The sequence below is a fragment of the Artibeus jamaicensis genome, unplaced genomic scaffold, assembly GCF_021234435.1.
Source record: "Artibeus jamaicensis isolate MK-2021 breed Jamaican fruit bat unplaced genomic scaffold, CSHL_Jam_final scaffold_537, whole genome shotgun sequence".
Lineage (NCBI taxonomy): Eukaryota > Metazoa > Chordata > Mammalia > Chiroptera > Phyllostomidae > Artibeus > Artibeus jamaicensis.
In genome coordinates this window covers 16,833,837-16,852,879 of record NW_026522047.1, presented here as the reverse complement: position 1 = coordinate 16,852,879, position 19,043 = coordinate 16,833,837, and the positions used below count along the sequence as shown (strand labels likewise).

General features: G+C 43.2%; 1 protein-coding gene across 3 annotated transcripts in view; it reads right to left on the bottom strand.

Moving 5' to 3' along the window:
• Positions 1-1,820: 1,820 nt before the first annotated feature.
• SMAD1 (SMAD family member 1) overlaps positions 1,821-19,043 on the bottom strand; it is a 65,667-nt gene continuing 48,444 nt past the window's right edge. For all 3 annotated transcript variants that reach the window (XM_037162357.2, XM_037162359.2, XM_037162358.2), the window contains exons 5-7: positions 16,056-16,277; positions 9,818-10,074; positions 1,821-6,689 (exon numbers count right to left, since the gene is read on the bottom strand). In XM_037162357.2, coding sequence (XP_037018252.2) covers positions 6,546-6,689; positions 9,818-10,074; positions 16,056-16,277 — 623 coding nt within the window. In that variant the 3' untranslated portion in view covers positions 1,821-6,545. The remainder of the gene's footprint in view (positions 6,690-9,817; positions 10,075-16,055; positions 16,278-19,043) is intronic.

Sequence of the window (19,043 nt, the reverse complement as noted above, 5' to 3'; positions counted from 1 at the left end):
CCATGGACCTAAGACCAAGAGAAAGAAGAACATTTTCTCTCTCATGTTCTCACAAGGTGAGTCTAGTCCCAAAGGGTCACAGCCACTCAATTTCAAGTTTTTCTTTTCTATAACTTTCCCATTTAAAACTTATTCTATGTTTAGGGACCAAGGGAGCCATGTTACTCTTATTTCTTTTTGGATCAAGGAGGGGGAATTTATAAATTGCTAGATTTTTTACAAAGTACTCCTTAAAGAAGCCACTGCCAAACTTTTAACTGTAACAGGCCCCTGGCTTTTAACTGTGACGCTACGGTGAGAACGAAACGAAACGGACTCCGGCCTCGCAGCTGCTGCCACCGAGCTCTCAGATCCGTTCAGGTTTGCAGTCCCAGCGCTTGGAAACTGCGAACCTGAGGGTTCCCTACAGCACCCTCTTCAGGGACAACTGCCTTAAAACCCACTGAAAATTATAAAACTGTACCTGTTACACAGTCAGCAGACTCAATTAAAAATGGACTTCTCAGTAATCTGCATATTATTTGTGCAATCCCCGATTCTCCCCGAACAAGAAATGTATTTGTAACAAAGGAACCAATTAACATTGTGGCCCACAGTCCACCTCCTGTGTTGGGGAAGCATCCTAGTAATAAAATGTAAATGTGGTGCAACAATCTGGAAAGCACTTGGCAAATTATTTCTTTTTAGTAGGTCCCTCTAGAGTAAGAAAACGCTGTAGACCCAATGCAGGCAGTAAATGAAACCATTCTGTTAAGAGCTGCCTACTGTCGCTCAATGACTCAGCTGGTATTGCACCAACCCAGAAAATACCCAAATGTCCCCAGAGCTGGCAGTGGGCAAGCAGCCTCTCAGCAATTTGCTCTTCTTCACCTGCTGCTAGAATCCCACGTGTCTGGGGAGAGGCATCTGCCCTCACATCTGAAAGCAGCTGGGATGGCCACATTCTTGTCCTGCTATCCTCTCTGGGACCGTCTCACTGCCTGCCATCCATTCCCCCTGCTGGGTGTGTACCTAGTATGGACATTATTTTTTTCAAATTTAATTTTCCAATTACAGTTAACACTCAACATTACTAGGTTCAGGTGTCCAGTGTAGTAATTAGGCATTTATATCATTTACAGATGGATCCACCAGGAACTCTGGTACCCACCTGGCACCACACACAGTTATGATGTTTCTGAGTGTATTGCCTATGCTGTACTTATTCCCGTGGCTGTTTTACAACGGTCAGCATGGACATTAGTACAGACACAGTGGGATCTGGGAAAGCTCCCAGTCCATAACCTGAAATGTGAGAGAGAAAACTCTCGGGAGCCTTGGCATTCGGTCCAGGTTGTTCACCAACCTCATTCCCTTTGCCCGCACCTGGTTCTCTTTCCTGAGTTCCTACATTATTTAACTAGATCACAAACGCTAAGTACTGAGCCAGAGAAGGCTTCAGAACCCCTCCCCAGGCCCAGGCATGGAGAACCTTGAAAAGACACAGATGGTGGACGATCAACGCCTGTGAAAAGCACAGAGCTCTGGCAGGACACCAGCCTCTGCCAAGTGCTGGGAGAACAAGTCCCTCCCCTTTCCAATGGCTCCTTTCCTGCTTGCAGGGTGGGTGGAGACTCACTCCTCTCTGGCTTCCTTTTCCATGTGTCTTCCTTTTCAGAGCATGTTCAGTTCATGGTTCTTGACGGTCTGTTTCTTCCCCACTGTGCCTCTGGTCAGCCCTTGCCCTAATTCCACTGCAACCTGTCAGTGCCTTCTGCATCACCCCAAGTGACTTCAGTGCCCATGCCACTAGACCATATCATTCGTTCATTCATTCATTCCTTACGGAGTGCCTGCTATGAGTTAAGCTCTATCTGGTGATGGAATGACGAGCAAAACCACAACTCCTCTCCACCTATGCCTTGGTTCCTTCACACTCTCTCCTCCAGTGAATGCCCGTCACACCTTTATACCATATCAGCACCCTTCGTGGAGGGCCTTGCTTCAGGACTTGTTTTCTTTGAGAATCCAGAATTTCTGTGAGCGAAGAAATAAGAGCAAGCTGGGTCCATTCACACCAATGTGCTCCTCACTCTCCTCTCAGCTTCCCTGCAGCTCCCGTTTGGCTTCTTGTCCCTAGTTTGCATCTTAGCCTGGACCACACAGACCTTCGTTCCAGTGACAGTCATTAGCCCCTATAATTCCCCCAGGACTGTGTTGTCAATCCCCAACTCCAGGAATTTCATATCCCTTTTCTCTGATCCTATCCCGAAATTCCAGAGCCTTCATCAAGCCACATAGACTGGATCTGCTGGAGGCCACATCACCCAACCGTAGTCAGGTGACTGATGCTCTCCAGAGCCAGAGCTCATTGCCAGGTGACTCCTGTCTTCACAGCAATGACTTTGGCCTTTTCATTGTCCGTCAGCCCAGCCTCAGTTCCCAGCCCCCATCAGTGGATGACGTCAGCACGCAGGCATGCATCCTCTTACGGGTGTGCTGCAGCCCTTGGTTCTGACCGCGCCTCCCTTCCATTCACTCCTCTCCAGCAACCAGAGGCCATGGCCCTGCTCTTCTCCTCCTCCCAATAAACTTTTCTAGATTCGAGCACTCATTGCCTGTACTTTGTCAGTCTGGACTCTCTAACCCTCACAATGTGGCACTATATACCACTCCCCCAATCTTCTGAGGCCACCAAAGACGTGCTAAGGACCAAGTGTAAACTTTTTTTAAGTTCTCCTCCTTCCCAATCCTCTGCTGGTCACCTGGTGCATCAAGCCCTCCTTGTCGAAACTCTCCCCTTGGTTCTACGACTCTCCTACTTTGTCAGCTCTTTGCCCCTTATCTGTGTGCTTCCCTGTCAGTTCTCTCCGGGACCCTGGAGTGTTCAATCCCTGGGTGATTGAAACCATTTCCTTGAGACATTTAGGACCCCAAATCCTCGGGGGGTCGGGGAGAATTCCATTCCTAATATACAAAAGATCTTCAATGACCTGGCCCCTTCCTACCTGTCCCCTTTCATATACCATCCCGGTTGCTCTACACTCCAGTACATGGTGTTACTGCCCCCAAATGTGCCAGGCTCGCCCCTGTTCTGCTGGGAGCACATCCCCCTTCCCATCCTTGCCTATAAAATTCCCAGTCAGCACAGAGCACTTAGTTCTCAGGCACCATCTCCTCTGAAAAGTCCTCTGACCCTTCTGGTCCAGTTCTGGGTCCCTGCCACGCCCTTGCCGACTCAGCGGCACACCACCGACTCTCCTCCTTGGGGTGCTGGCTCCTTAAGGGCAGGTCTGAGGATCTCGCAGCAGCTGGTACGGGATTGGTGCCAACAACTGCCTAACAAACGGAGCTAAGACAAGGAACCTTTAGACCTGAATTTCCTACAGCATGCTGCATGGGGATCTCTATGCTGAGAGACCTTAATTTCTTCTTTCTGTTTTTCTTGGACTTGAAACACCTTTAGTAATCATGTATTGTTTTGATTAAAAGAAAGTTATCTATAGAAAAGATCTATACATGGTAATCTCATGAGATAGAATTTATTGCCTCTGGTTTTACAGATGAAGAAACAGGTGCAGAAAAGTTAAGAAACGTGCTGTAGATTCGATACTACAAACTCAACGAGGTGAGTCTGCAGCAGCTTCGGAACCTTCCATTTCCAATCATCCTGTCATCTGAGGAGCTGATACTACATCTACTGTGAAATAAATAGTAGCTCACGTTGCTTTGTTTCACTGGAACTAGCTTGTTGTTGCTAGTAATCCAAACACATAGTTGCTTTGACTTTTTCATTCTGTTAGTTGAAAACTTCCAAGAGACTTAATACAGCCTCCTATGGCTGATGACAGTGGTCTTCAGGGAGATTTTACCGAATACAGATAACTGCCCCTGAGCATAGAGGGCTGATCTATGCACCATGCTGCCTGCTCCTAGGGCCCCAATCCAGTAGGTTCCAATCTACTGGATGCTCTTGGGGTTGAATCCAGTACATCTCCAAGCTACCAGCATTCACTCCTACACACAATTGGCATAACTGTTCCATCAGGCAAAAGGCAGCTAGCTGTTCACTAGGAAAAGGGTGAGGAATCCTGCCCTGAGCTCTTTATTTGTAGACAATTTCCAGTGACGCCTCATTGCTGAAGTCCAATTGTTTTAATTTACTGATCTTTTACTGTATCTCCCCAATGATGGTCATCAAACCAGATCGCCTGTCCCAGAAAGGACTTAGCAGGTAAGTGGGAAAACGGAGTACGGGGAAGGGTTCAGTAAGAGGAGCCCCTATACTTACATGGCAGTTAGGTCTCCACGGTACTGTCACACATACTTCTCTTCCAGTATGTCCTCACCTCGACCTTGTGGTGAGAACACAGCATCATCTGTTTCACAGAGGCAGAACCAGAGGTTCCCAGAAGCTGAGTGACCCACCAAAGACACGCACGAATCTGTGTTATGACGGAGGTCTTCTTCTGCACCTTTTTTCCATTTGCAGCAAGGTGTTTCCGGAGACAGCAAGCTGCAGCAAACATTCCTGCTGAGTCACAGTTTGGAGAATAAGAGGGGCTGGCAATAATTGTGGGAACGAGGCACAAAAAGGTAAAGGAGAAAGAGTGGCATCTAGTTGGCCAAAGAAAAATCTTAAGTCTCCTCAAATCTTCATCCTTTGTGAGCAAACTTTGTTTAGGGGAGCAGGACAGGGGATGGGAGAAGGTCCCAGGCTGGTAGATCGCAAAAGTATAGTAAGTCCTCACTTAATGCCAGTGAATCCTGTGACTTCAAGCAAAACAGTACGAAAACCAATTTTACCTGATTCATTGTACCAAGTTAACTGATGTAAACAGGGGTTAAGTTCCCATAGCATCACATCGATACTACAACAAAGTGAAGTTGAACAAAACGATGTTTGAGGACCTGCGGCAATCATCTCGTCTCAGTGCAGCTGTAGTTCCCATCCCTCCCCCCAATTCCAGACCCCTCACCGTCACCTTTGCATCTCAGTGAAGTGTGGGAACCGGGGGTGCTTTTGGTTGACTGAATGGCGCCCACTAATAATCGCTGCTGCTGCAATTCCTCACAGAAGAGGGTTCCTACATCTAGACCAGGAATTCCGGGTTATGTTAGTTTGCGTATCTTTAATTTTTAAAGTTCCACGTGTCCTTTCTTTTCTGATTCAAAGGGACGCTGCTTTCTTCGTGATTCAGTATCCCTGTCTGTGTTGGTAGCTTAGTTTTTTACATTTGGCAAATATTTAACAAAAGTCCTTCAAAAGAGGAGTGAGTCTTATAGGTCATAAAGTCTAGGGTGTAAAGAAAGGAAAGAACACATTTTTAATCAAAGTAAGCAATAATGAGAGGTTTATTTAAAATTTCCAGTAGAGAAAACCCACTAGTTTTGGAATAAAAGTACTCAATGTACGGGAGCGTAAGTGAATATAAAAGATTAGCAGAAGAAAAATAAAACCAAACATAGTACAAAAAATTTAAAAAGTCTGAAATGGACTTAAACAGGGATTGTTCTTTAAATCCTCCAAATATTTAACAGAGTTACTAAGTTTGGCAAACAATTCACTTAAAAATTAAAGCCTATTTCTGTACTGTAAACTCCATAAAAACTGCTTATTAAATTCAAGCGCTCCATACAATTGGTATTGAAACGTTTCTGCAGTCAATTTCAGAAAAGCAGGAATTATCCATTTGCTCTCACAGTTATATGAATTAACCAGCTGCATAACTGCTTTTGGGAGCGAATGAAACAGAAGATGCAAAAAAAAAAAAAAAAAGTAGGATAAAAATCTCTAAAAAAAAATTGAAACACAGCAAAATTCAGGCGTCAGTTTGTTTCTCTGAAGCAACAAACTGAATTTTTACAGTATATTCTACATCTGCAGCTGTCATTTCCCTGGCCCCCACCCTCTCCAATGCTCCTAAATCCGCTAGTCTAATCCATTCTTAACCTCCAAATATTCTGTACATATATATTCAGCAAAGAGCATATGCCTAACATTATTCTGACAGCAGTATGGTCAGCATATAATTTTAGAAAGATTACTATGTATATCATCAAGATTAACCTTTACTTAAAAAAACAAACAAAAACCATTGCTAAACAAATAGTTTAAAAATATTATGAAAACCCATTAAAGAAGACTTTAAACCTGATAAAAACACACTTCAGAAAGACTATTAATGCTAAACTTCTGCCAAACGATGACCTTAAAGTGCCAAACACAAAAGACTCTCTTAGGACCGGATTTCCAACAGATAATTTGTCCCTGGCTTGGCCATCTCTCCTTTAACTATACACAAAGTCCTGCTAAAAGTATTCATTTTAGGTGATTTTTACAACAGAATGTTACAATGTAAACTAAACAGATTCTTGATATCAACAGTATGTTACCAAGGTTTTTTTTTTTGTTTTTTGTTTTTAAATCTCTGAATCCAACAGTTGGTCACAGAAGTCAAGTATGATCAAGGCTCCTTTGTCAGTTCTCAATCGTGTCTGACTCATCCACCCTTCAAGTACATGCAAGGCTCAATAGTTTTCAAGAGGCAGAAGCCTCAGGCCGCTTAAGACACAGATGAAATAGGATTATGAGGCGAACCCATCTGAGTGAGAACTTTATCCAGCCACTGGAGGGGGCCGTGCAGATGGATCTCGATCCAGCAGGGGGTGCTAGTAACATCTTGGCGGTGGTACTCGGCTCCCCAACCCTAGAAACGACAGGTTGGAGGTCATTGAACTTGCTTAACTCAGTGGGTAAACTTATTAAGTAAGAACAGTTCACATAATCGAAGATGTGGATGCTTTCCACAAGACAAATGCTAGGGCACACAAACACACACTCAGTTTGCTGGGCGCTTTCAGGGAATGGGTGTGTCCATGGTTGGGGCCCAGCCATGGATGCTGGATTAGCAAACCTTGGACTTGGGGAATGAAAGGTTGAAAATACACTATAAGGATGTTTTAATAGGCAGTTTTTAACTTTCGTTTTCATTCCCATTATGTTACTTATAGTACTGTGATAGATACTATTAAATTCTCATTTTATCATCAAGAAAATGAGGGAAAAGGTACGTGAGACAAACGAACATTCCGTGTCTCCCCTACTCAGCCTCTGAGAGTCCTCTTATCCACACAGAGCTCTTGAGCTTTCAATCTCTAAACAAAACTGGCAGGGGCACGTGCACATCCAAAAGCCGCTATGGACACCTAATCGCTGCCTTGAATCAACAGATCCCATTTTTCTTTCGTACAAGAACAGAGCTTGCCAGACGGCTTCAGGGTTACTGAATCAGGACGCAAAGGTTGCGGAGAAGAAAGTCGCTATGCAAGGAGGTAATTTTGCTGCTGCCAAGACGAATGGCTCGCTGGCGTGGTGGGCACAGGAACGTGAAGTCCTGAGAAGACCTTGCTTCACGGGGCACAGCAGAGCCGACGGGGCTCCATTTCTTGGAAGGTGGGGCCAGGTCTTGCTGATCTTCAATCCCAAACATCCAACCCAGTGACTGGGACAAAACAGAAGCTCTGGAGGAACACCTGTTCACCTGAACTGACGTGGATTTTTCAGATATGGGGAGTTTACCATGCAAATAACTTACAAAAGATATATTTTATGTTGAAGTCTAAAAGTGATCATCTTAAAAATAGTACAAGACTGGCTATTAATATGAGTAAAATGTTCTGTTAGCATTTCCTCAAGATGCCAAGTGTGAGAGGCGAGGTCTGCAGTCCTTACGGAAACAAAGAACAAAGTTGCATAAGTGTTTGTTGCTAATGTACAGCAAGCAGCCGCCCTTGATCACGTCAGCAGCAGTTTTAATACCAGATTTGTTTCTCCTCACTCTCCAAATCCAGCTTCTCGGCTATGTCCATCACATCGTACACAACTCTCCATTCCCGCACCGGCCACAGCGTAATTCAAGGCCAGAAGCATCTTGAAGCTAGAAACTTTAGGTGCTTTTTCTTCTTCACACTGATTCTCTGGAATAGTGCTCAAAATATTTGCTGAATGAATCAAATCTAATATATTCTTAACGCATAGCCTCACATCATAAACACTTTTAGTGTAAAGGTTATTTTCATGTGCAGAGGAGTAAATAATTTTAAATGTGTAAAAGTAAAATAATTAAAATTGATTGGGTAATTGACAGGAAACAAGTTTGAGGAGAAAGCTGAGCGAGCAAGAGAGTCATCAATTCTTCTAGCATGGTCCTTCAGTAGTGACAGACTCATCAAGGGACCTTAGGAATGACTGCCATGACTCTCGACTCCATCTGTCTGCTCTCAAGATGAGGAACACGAGGATCAGGGGGAAAAAAACCAATCCCTGGGCCGTAACCACACGGCTGAGACAGCGGCCTGAACCCGACTGGGTCTCCTCCTCTCCAGAGGGATTCTTTCCTCCACGGCAATAAAACCAGCAAACACAGAACACTGCTGGCTAGTTGCTATCCTCATTTTAAAATTCATTTTAGCCAAAACACGAAATCAGAAATTAAACCTAAGTGTTAATAATGGATGACAGAAAGGTCTTTGTAGTTGTATCAGTACGAAACATATAGGTAAACTTCTTCGAGAGGCAAAAACTTCCTTTAATACTAAAAAAAGCACCAGACTCAGCAATAAAGAGCTGTAGAATTACGTTTCGGGAAAAACGACACTAAGAGAACGCGCTGAGAATCTGCTAGTAACATTCAAAGAAGAAGCGGGGGGAAAAGATGTTCCGGGAAGGGTATCTGTGATCTGGAGGATGACTCACAAAGTCGGGCTCCCGAACCGCCCTCTGTAATAAATACGTTACAAAACAGGTTTCCCAACAAGCTAGGTGAGCTTCTGAGGAGAGCACATGAAAGGTGGTTGCATGCCTCACCCAAATATGTAATTAATTCTGCTTCTCAAGGAAACAGAGGGTAAAAATGTATCTTTGAGAACACAGTGACAAGTCAGCCAAGTCACCAGAACAAGCTACTGGCCCATGAAATCCAATCGGATGTTTTAAACTTTTTAAACATTTCAATGGCATCATAAACATTTTTATTTCTCGTAAAAGAGGAGGCAGCAAAGAGATCAATTACTGTGAGTGATGCCTTTGACTTCCCCCCTCCTTAAACCCTGCAAGACGGTTTTAGAGCTAAGGCATCTATTTATCTTTGGGTAGAGGCCTTACTCGCTTTTGAATTATAAGGAAATCATAGGGTTTACTGGAATCACTAAAAAAACTGACCAATTGAAAATGAACCCGTGTGATAAACTTTTATTTTTACAAAAAGATTACTTGCTTATTGTTGAAACTAAAGCAAGAGCTGTTATCATCATGAAAGCGCTAAAAACACGGAATGGAAAGAAAAGAGAGGGAGAGGTGTCTGTTGAACTGATCTCATGAGAGAGCCGGGCCTCTGAACTGCGTATATTAAGTCTGTAATGCACTGTAATGATGTCAGAACAGCTGAGAGAGTGCTATCCAAACGAGAAGTGTTATGAAAGCCTGGTAGTACTGACACCTTGCACTCACATTTATACGTGCCAGTGACCCAGTAAGCCCTCACTCAGTGGTCTGTGACTTTAAGTGAAATGACACATAACGAGACCAATCTCATCACAGGGTAACTGATATAAACAAGAGTTAAGTTTCTGTGGTATTACGTCACTGTCATAACAAAATGACGTTGAATGAAATGACATGATTCAAGGACCTGCTGTATTCTCCTCATAAATGCCTAGATAAGAAGTACAAGTTTACTTCTGTGGACTCATACCAAGAGGATACAGATCTCTACACTGGGACAAGACACAGCACAGGTGTGTCAAACCCCAACCAGAGGAACAAGAACTCACTCACCTTCACAAAGCTCATGCGTATGGTACACATTTTTGTGAGCTCATAGACGGTCTCGAAGCCATGGTTCACAGACTGAGCCAGTAACTGGGCAAACTCCTGGTTGTTAAAAATTTTCAAACTACACCCACTGGGGATCTTGCAAACGGTAGTGGGGTGAAATCCGTGATGGTAGTTGCAGTTCCGACTCTGCACAAAGATGCTGCTGTCGCTGAGGCATTCAGCATACACCTCCCCTCCGACGTAATACAGATGCACTCCTGCGGGCAGACGCAGCACAGACTTAGTCATCCCGTGGCTTACAGCTGCTTCGCTATGTGAATTTGCATGGACTGAAACTCCGGCTAATTAGATCGGCAGACTGTCTCCAAGTCTTGCACAACTGACGGAATCTTAGTTAACTGTATTAGTTAAAATAGGGTCCACATGTCAACGGGCGTGTCTAGGTTTCTAGGAAATAATATGACAAAGTCTCCTAAAAATCAGTAATGAAGTGCAGCAATATCACTCTGGTGAGTGTTTAATGCCCTTTTGGCCATGGATTAAAAAGCATATTCCCATTTTATAGTACAGCGCAATAAACCTGGACCCTGTTATGGGATGGATCCTGTACCCACTTATCACATAGCTTGCTTGCATTTATTTTGCAGCTAAGCTGTTTGAAAACTTTTAGGGTGGGAGAAGGGAGGATCGAGAGATGTAGAAGGACTAGGAAGCCACAGGTGGAGGAAGTATTGCTGAGAGCTGCAAGATGTAAGGTCCAGGAGGAAAAAAAAACCCTAGAAAAATAACTCATACTGTGCGGAATCTGATCTCACTGAACTACCATCTGCTCCAAGCGTTTTCCTGTGAGGGCCAGACTGCTAGGAGTATAGGAAATTGATCTTACCCCAGCCTTTGAAAAAAGGAGGGGGGGGACCATTCTGACAAAGCCCCATACCATTTAGGGAGATTGCTTTATTACAGGCCACCCAGCAAAGAGTCCCATCCCATTTGGCTTTAAATGATCTGTCTACCTTGCAGGTAACTCTTGCGTGGTTTATTCAACACTGAGAACTACTGTCTCGCACAAAATACTGCATGTTGTGTTTTTGTGCACATACAATGGCTGAGACTCTCTGTAACAAGCTGCCACCGCAGCTAAAGCTCCTTTTTCTGTCTGATGTAGAGAAAAAAATTTAACAGTGCATACTGAGTTTTTTCTTTTTTTTCCTAATTATAAAAATGAGAAATTTCCATTTTAAAAAGAGAATGTAGAAAGTACAGCAAAATATAAAGCAGAAAGTATTTCCATTTCTTCAGTGACCTCCAGGCAATAACTGCTGACACGGTGACACGCTGCCCTAGGTTCTGAGTCTCATTAAACTTCCTTTGCAAACATTTCAAATATCGACCTGACTGCATGGATACAGCCGTTTCGTGAACGAGCCTCCCCCTACCAGACCACTGTGTTCACACTTGTTTTCAGCTACTCTAACAATGCCATGATAAATTGGATCATTTTTGATAATATCCTTAGGAGAGATTCCTGGAAGTTAAATCACTGGATCGAACACTTTGATTCGCTTTGCCAAATGACTTTCCAGAATGCTTGTATCAATTTACACGCCCCTCACGAGTAGTCTGGGTGCCCTTCTCGTATCACCCAGGCCAGTACTGAGACTGAGTTCAAAACAAAAACCAAAACTTCCCTAATTAAGAGCTGAAAAACAGTATTGTTTAAATTTGCACGTGCGGTTGGCATGATGATTTCATGTGTTTACTAGCCATCTGTGTTTCTCTTATGAATTCACTGTTCGTATCACTTACCTATTTGTGGCACCGGGGTTCTAATCGTTTTACTTTTTATGAATTGCACATATAATTTATTTGTTTCCCCACTAGTCCTTTGTCTTTTGCTTTTGTTTCTGTGTTTTTATAACCTCCTGAAGTTTGAAGTATTACTCTTGGGATCTTTCCTGTTGCTTTATATGCTTAGACAGTTTCTACCTCTCTGATCAAATGTTTTCGTCTAGCTTTTCGCTAGCTTGCCTTTAACTGAAAATGCAACTCATTCATCTAGTTGCATACGTGGAGTGAGGTCGGGGCTTTTCTCTGCAGCCTCACCCCAAAGCCGGCTTCATAGCTGCAGGACCATTAGAAGATACTCTACTGATCTGTTATGCTTCACTTAACACACATTAAATTTTAAAATACAGTATAGTCTGAGTTTAATTTATTCCACTGTTTTGTCTACATACTGATTTAACTGTAGCTGCACAATATTTTGGGAACCCTAACATCAAATACACTTTCTTTACTCTTGCGTTGAAAAAAATTAGCTATTCTCACTTGCTTATAATATTCAGAATGCATTTTTCAACTTTCAAAAAACATGTGATTCTGACATAGATTGTTTTAAGCTACAAATTAAATTAGGAAGGAGGAATACCCTCAAAATGTGCTTATGATATTAGGCCTTCTCGTTAAGGAACACAGACTGCCTTTTTATTCACTCAGATTTTCTTTCTCTTGCAGTAAAACTTGGTTTTCTTAACACAAATCTCATATACTGCTGATCCAAAAATTTTATGTCTTCTGTTGCTATTGGGAATGTAATTTTCCCTTCGAGTGTGTTTTCTAACTGGTAGATTGAAAGAAACTGACATATAATCTCTACAACTAGAACACAGGAGGCTTCTAGATAAACCGCCACATCGTCTGAGTCGACACAGCGCCCTTAAGTACCACGGCCACGGGTGGAGGAGGAAAGGGGCATGTGAACTTCTGGTGCACATGGGCATTAGTTAAAGCTTTCTGGAATGTAATCTAGCAAAATGGATCAAGAGTTTATGACCTACTGACTTCACTTCAAGAATCTATCTCCCTCCCCCCCAAAAAAATCTATCCCAAGAGTATTAGGAACCAATTAATGAACCCTATCATCTGCAAATAATGATCATTTTGGCTTATTTCCATTATCCGTAATTCTACAATACAATAGTCAAGGCATCTGGAACAATTTTAAATAACAGCATTCTCAGGATTCTTCTCTTCTGCCCAATTTTCAATAGAAATGTCCCAGAGTACAATGGCTTTTTATTACTTTGGGGTAACGGCCAACTTTAGAGCTTAATCAAAGATATGTCCCTCTGCTCCAAATGTAGGCAAAACTGTGTTTATAATTTCAGGGATTTACAGCCCAGAAAGAGATATTTGTATGTTATAAACCTAAGTTCTAGCATTTCATCATTAAATGTGTAGCTCGGATGTTTTTTTCCTTTTTTAAAAATTTTATTTATTTTTAGAGAGAGGGGAATGGAGGGAGAAAGAAAGTTAGAGAAACATCAATGTGTGGCTGCCTCTCACCTGGCCCCGACTGGGAACCTGGCCTGCAACCCAGGCATGTGCCCTGACCGGGAATCAAACTAGCGACCCTTTGGTTTGCAGCCCGCACTCAATCCACTGGGCTACACCAGCCAGGGCAGATGTTTCTTTCTTAATCACATTAAAGAACTATCTATCAATTCCTGCTTTAAGAGCTGTTTGTTTGTTTTTGAGGATTAAATGTTAAAATTTATCTCCAGTGTGTTTTAAGCATCTATTAAATAACCTTTTAATTTGGTCCACTCTTCCAAATGTCATAGGTCATTTTTATAAAGATTTTACTTATTTATTTTTAGAGAGAAGTCAAGGGAGGAAGAAAGAGAGAGAAACATCGATGTGATAAGTGCCCGGACGGGGGACCAAACACGCAACCCAGGCATATGCCCAGGCTGGGAATTGAACCGGCAACCTTTTGCATCTGGAGCTATGTGACATCCATCTGTCTGTCCCTGGTGATCTCCTAGTCAAGATGCTGTCCAATTCCTCCCCTGTATAATCACTGATCTTCATTCTCCCTTGAAACTAACAGGCTATTTGTGAAGAAACACTTCAAGACCATGCACAGATCCTGATTCTCATTTTAAAAATTCTGCAGGATGATGCCCAACCAACTGAGCCACACCAGTTGGGGCCATGGTTTGTTTTTAAAAAAACTTTTACCCTGTAGGCAATTTCAAACTTACAGAAATAGAAAAACAGATCAAGGAACAACCATATAACCATTGTCCAGATTCATCTATGGTGACAATTCACTCCACATGCTTGCTACTCACACCTCCCCCCCTCTATTCTTCTACACACACAACACACATGAGCTTGTATTCAAATACTCTAATGCAGGATTGTTTTACATATATAAATACACACACTCATATATACACACACACACAGAGCAGGGCACCAGTAGGTTTACAGTTGTGAGTTCGTGATACACAGCTTATTCTGCTATTCTTATTTCTTAATTAATGTACTATTGATGTGTGTGACAACTGTAAACCATGCCCCACTCTGTATGTATATATGCATACATATATGTAAAATTTCTTTCTGAAGAGTCGATTTCATCATGGCCCTTTATCCCTCAAAGCTTCCGTGTGCAGGTCCTAAGAACAGGGTATTCTCTCACATGGGCACAGCGCACAACAATGCCAGTTCAGCTCACATCAGTATAATCATTTAAAAACCTGCTGCTCATATTCCGGTTTTGTATGTTGGCCCCAATAATGGCTTTGTAATATTTTCCCCTGCCTGGTACAGGATCACATCTAGGGTCAGGTTATATGACACAGAGCTGTCATCTCTCTCTAAACTCTTCTAATTTGGAACATTCTCACACCTTTGGTTTTTGACACTGACAATTTTGGGAGAAGACAGTCTCTCCTCACCCTTTTAAATAAAACACTCCTTCTTTTGGATTTGTCTGAAGTTTCCTGATTATGAGATGCAGCTCTGTGCTCACAGCTGGAATCTTCCACAGGTGATGTTATTTCCTTGGTGGGGCATCGCATGTGGAGCCATGTGACATCCATCTGTCTGTCCCTGGTGATGACAATTCCAATCTCCTAGTCAAGATGCTGTCCAATTCCTCCCCTGTATAATCACTGATCTTCATTCTCCCTTGAAACTAACAGGCTGTTTGTGAAGAAACACTTTAAGACCAGGCACAGATCCCGATTCTCATTTTAAAAATTCTCTCTATATTTAACATCCATGGATGATTGGCCATCCCTGATGGCCACGAAATGATGAGTTCCCCACTCCAGCACTCACTCTGCGTTTGCCCACCAGCCTTCCCCACTCATGCATCTATCTATTCATTATTAGCGTGGACTTCTGAATTATTACTGGTTTTCAGTGGTTTAAAATCATTATGGTACTTATTTTGGCACTCAGATTACCCTAGAGGTGGCCAGTGAAAGTCCCTCCCTCCACTCTGGCTCCTGTGACACGCGCCCATCATGTGCATGAGCATTTTGTTACTCTCTGACAAAGTGTTCCAGGCTCCTCTTGTGCCCACCTGACCCAGCCTGGGGGTCAGCCCCTTCTCCAAGGAGCCCTGGTCCTCTTAGGAGGAAATGGTGTTCCAGATGATGGCCCGGGCACCAGATGTGTTATTGCTTCTGGGTGTCTCTGCCTCTTGGCCCTCTCGGCAGACAGATCACAAACTATCTGCATGTCTATCTAGGCACACATGCATTTACATAACATACACATACACACATTTAAATCAATTTCACACTGACACTTCCACAAGGTGTATTTCTTTGCCCTCTTTCACACTTGCGTGTCTCTTATTTCACACTGAAAACCTAGGTTTCAAAAAAAGTCATAGATTGATTATTAATCTGATAATAGAATCTAGAAGTTTCAGAACTGTTTCATGCATACAGCTACTAATAATTAATTCTACTAAAAACAGTTCAGGGTTTATTTATAATCACTCTACCCAGACTAAGGATATATAGCTAAGTACTATATTTGCAAGTAGTTCTGGATTAGTTTATTCTTTTTCTTTTCCCTTCGGTGAGTTATGGTATTCACTCGAAATACATTAGGTTTACTTAATCTAATTTGCTTTTAGTTTTAGGTTGTAAGTAACTTTTAACAGCAATCCTATCCCGCAGCTAGACCGGTGCTCTGAAATAGCAAAGCACCATTTCTGTTAATTGCTACTAAACATTACGTGTTGGTAGCCCACAAAACACACTAACTGGGAGGTGACCTTCCTGATGATACAAATTGGAGAAGCATTTATAAACTGTAGTGCGTGCGTATGATCTGGCGATACTACACTGGTTCGCCACAGGAAAGACAGACAGTTCTGGGGGAATAGGGACGCGACGCACAGACAGAAGAGGTTCAAGCGAGAACTCACCTTTCCCAATATGCCGCCTAGTGTTTTCAATAGTGGAATTCCGATTCACATTGGAGAGCAGCCCAAGGCAGAAACGGTTCTTATTGTTGGAGGGGTCGGTGAAACCGTCCACCAGCACGCTCGTGGAGGAGGCGTGGAACGCTTCGCCCACGCGGTTATTGAGCTCATAGTAGACAATAGAGCACCAGTGTTTTGGCTCCTCGTAAGCAACCGCCTGCACATCTGTAGGAGAGAACAGCTTAGAGTCAACCGTGGTTATGCCCCGGGCACTCAGAAACCAAACTGTCAGGTTGGCTCTCGGTCGGGAACGGAGCTGTGGCCAGGTGGCGGCTGTTTTAATGCACAGAGTCACTCTGGGATGTCTAAAGCAGGTACTACTCCCTCCGTGTGGCATCCTTTCGCTGGAAAGCCATTTTCTTTAATGGCTGTCAGGTACCCGAGATGCCAGCCAGGTGAGCATACCCACGGCGTTTGCGGAACACTCACAAGGTGCCCTTAACGGGCCAAGATGGAAAGGACTCCCATTACAGAGCCTGGCTCACCATCTAAAGAAGTGCACAGGCGGTCAGCGAAAGAAACAACCAGGGGAAAAGAACAACAGCGGGCAGGAAATGTGCCAAAGGCGCTGGCATGGCAAGCAATGCCTCTCAACAAAGCCTTGGTTTGCCTGAGCTCTTTCAAAGCAACAAAAATCAGTTTCTAATTATTGATAAGAAGTGACTTCGCTTCACGTGAGGTTGCCAATAACCATCAGAGCTCCAGCTCGGCCCCGGCCCTCCAACTGAGGAAGAAGTCCTGCCAGCTGGCCGGCGCTTGCGGAATGAATCATATCTCTCCCGTCCAGATCCCGGGCTGACTTCCTCACAGTTGCTCCCAGTCATGCACAGCAGGTGTGCTCCATCTCCCCATTCCCAGAACGGGCCTGCCGTGGAAATTACCCAGCGTCACTGACAGGATGCAGCTTGTTAGGTCAAATCTCTTAAGACTAACAAATCTCCAAACAGAACGTGGTTCTAAATATTTGGAGCTAAAAGGTTCTAAAGATAAGTTCCTTCTGTAGTGAAACCTCTCATACCGTTAGAGAGTCCAGGAGTACAAACCGTATATAGCCAGTATGCCAACACATTAATGATCTCAGGTTTACGAAGTCTTGAGTGTACAGTCATTTAAAAAGGAAAAAAAAAAGAAAATCCGCATTGGAGGCATGAATCACAACTTTTAAGGGAAAAGTACTTCTATAGCGTTAACACCAACCTCCATAACTATTAACCTGCACTTTTACTTTACAATTCGGTACAGAAAATAAGGATAACGATCACTCATATGTGGGATATAAAACTGACAGCAACAAATGAATGAACGAGACAAACAGATAAAGACTCACAGACACAGACGACACAGTGTGGTGGTGACCAGAGGGAAGGGGGGGTGGGAGGTAGTGAAGGGCAGAAGGGGTCAAAGAGGGGGTGGCGGAGGAGGACTGGACTTCCGGCACACGGTACAACATGCAGACCACGTACCCACAGAAAGATACACTTGAACATACATAATCTAACTCACCAAGGTCACCCCAATAAATGTAATAAAAAATATGAAAAAAAAGAAAACCACACAAATATAAAGCTGCTTTATATACCTAAGCAGAAGAGCCAAAATGCATGCCATCTTCCCTGTTGCTAAGTGACCACCCCTCATCAATTTGCTGTATAAAGAAGAACAAAATTTTAGTGATTTATAAGTGCCAAATCTTAAAGAAGACTGCAACATTAACAGAAGGCTTTTTATCAGCTATCAGGTTGTTCAAAATATTAATCATCCAGGTCTGAGGCTGACGCTCTTTATTTCTACAAGGTTTTGTAAGCCATGTAATCTCTACTCCAAGTAGTCAACTGTACTCTAGTACTGCAACAGCAGCCACAGGCAATTGCAGTGAATGAACACAGGGTGTTCCAATAAAGCTTTATTTATAATGAACAGCCTGAACAGACCTGTAGGCTATAGTCTGCTGACCCCTGCTCTAGGAAAACCACCAAAAACAAAACAGCAACAACAAAAAAGCCAGCATTCCTTCCTCAGGAAAACATTAACTGTAAACTTATTCTAACGCGAAAAAATTTTAAAGCTATTTAAAGAAAAAGTTTTAAAACCATTTCAAGGTCGATTTCCTGAAATCATACATTTTAGGCTGAAGAATAGCAGCATGAGGTCCATGTGCTCCTAGGTGTCTATATGCCTTGCCCATTTCTTTCCCGCTCTCTTGTTCCCCAAACAAAAGTCCCAAAGATGCGTGAGACAGGAGTTATATTCTCCAACCAGACTCTGTTGGCTCATAATTATACGTTTGAGAGGATGTTCTAGAGATCATCAGAGCCAACAGAAAAGACAGGAAAAATTTTAACAGATTAAAAAGGTGTACACTACAGTTCACTACACTGAACAGCTAAGAAAGGTTCTTTGAGTTCATCATCCAGTTTTAACAACTTCAAAAGCACAAGCAAGTCTGACAAAGTCCGAGGCATCCCCAATTTTAATTAAGAAACTGACGAGAATGCAGTAGGCCGTACCTAGTGATCAAACTGTATCTTAACTTCAAATCACATAAAATTTACACAAATTCAAAGATCCCGGCCATGTACTGAGGGCGCACGGTGAAGCACTGTCCCTCCAGGAGAGGTTGGCTGGGAGTTTTAGTCACGACTTCTCGCCGGTGCACAGTGACTTTCCCAGCACCTAGTTACCTGAGCGCCCTGTGTGCTCAAGCGCCCTGAACTTGGCCCTGCAGTACTACCAAGGAGTGTGTAGAGCTGCACACAGACCCACTCTTGACTACAGAGAGGAAAGAGACATTCGCTTCTGCTTCAAGTTCTCCCGGGTTAAAAACAGGAAAGACGAAAGCCTCCCTTCCATTGGTAGCAAGGTCAGAAACAAATGAAAACAGCAAGAAAGAAACTAATGCTATTAGTTTGTAGCTAAACAGAGAGAGGGCTA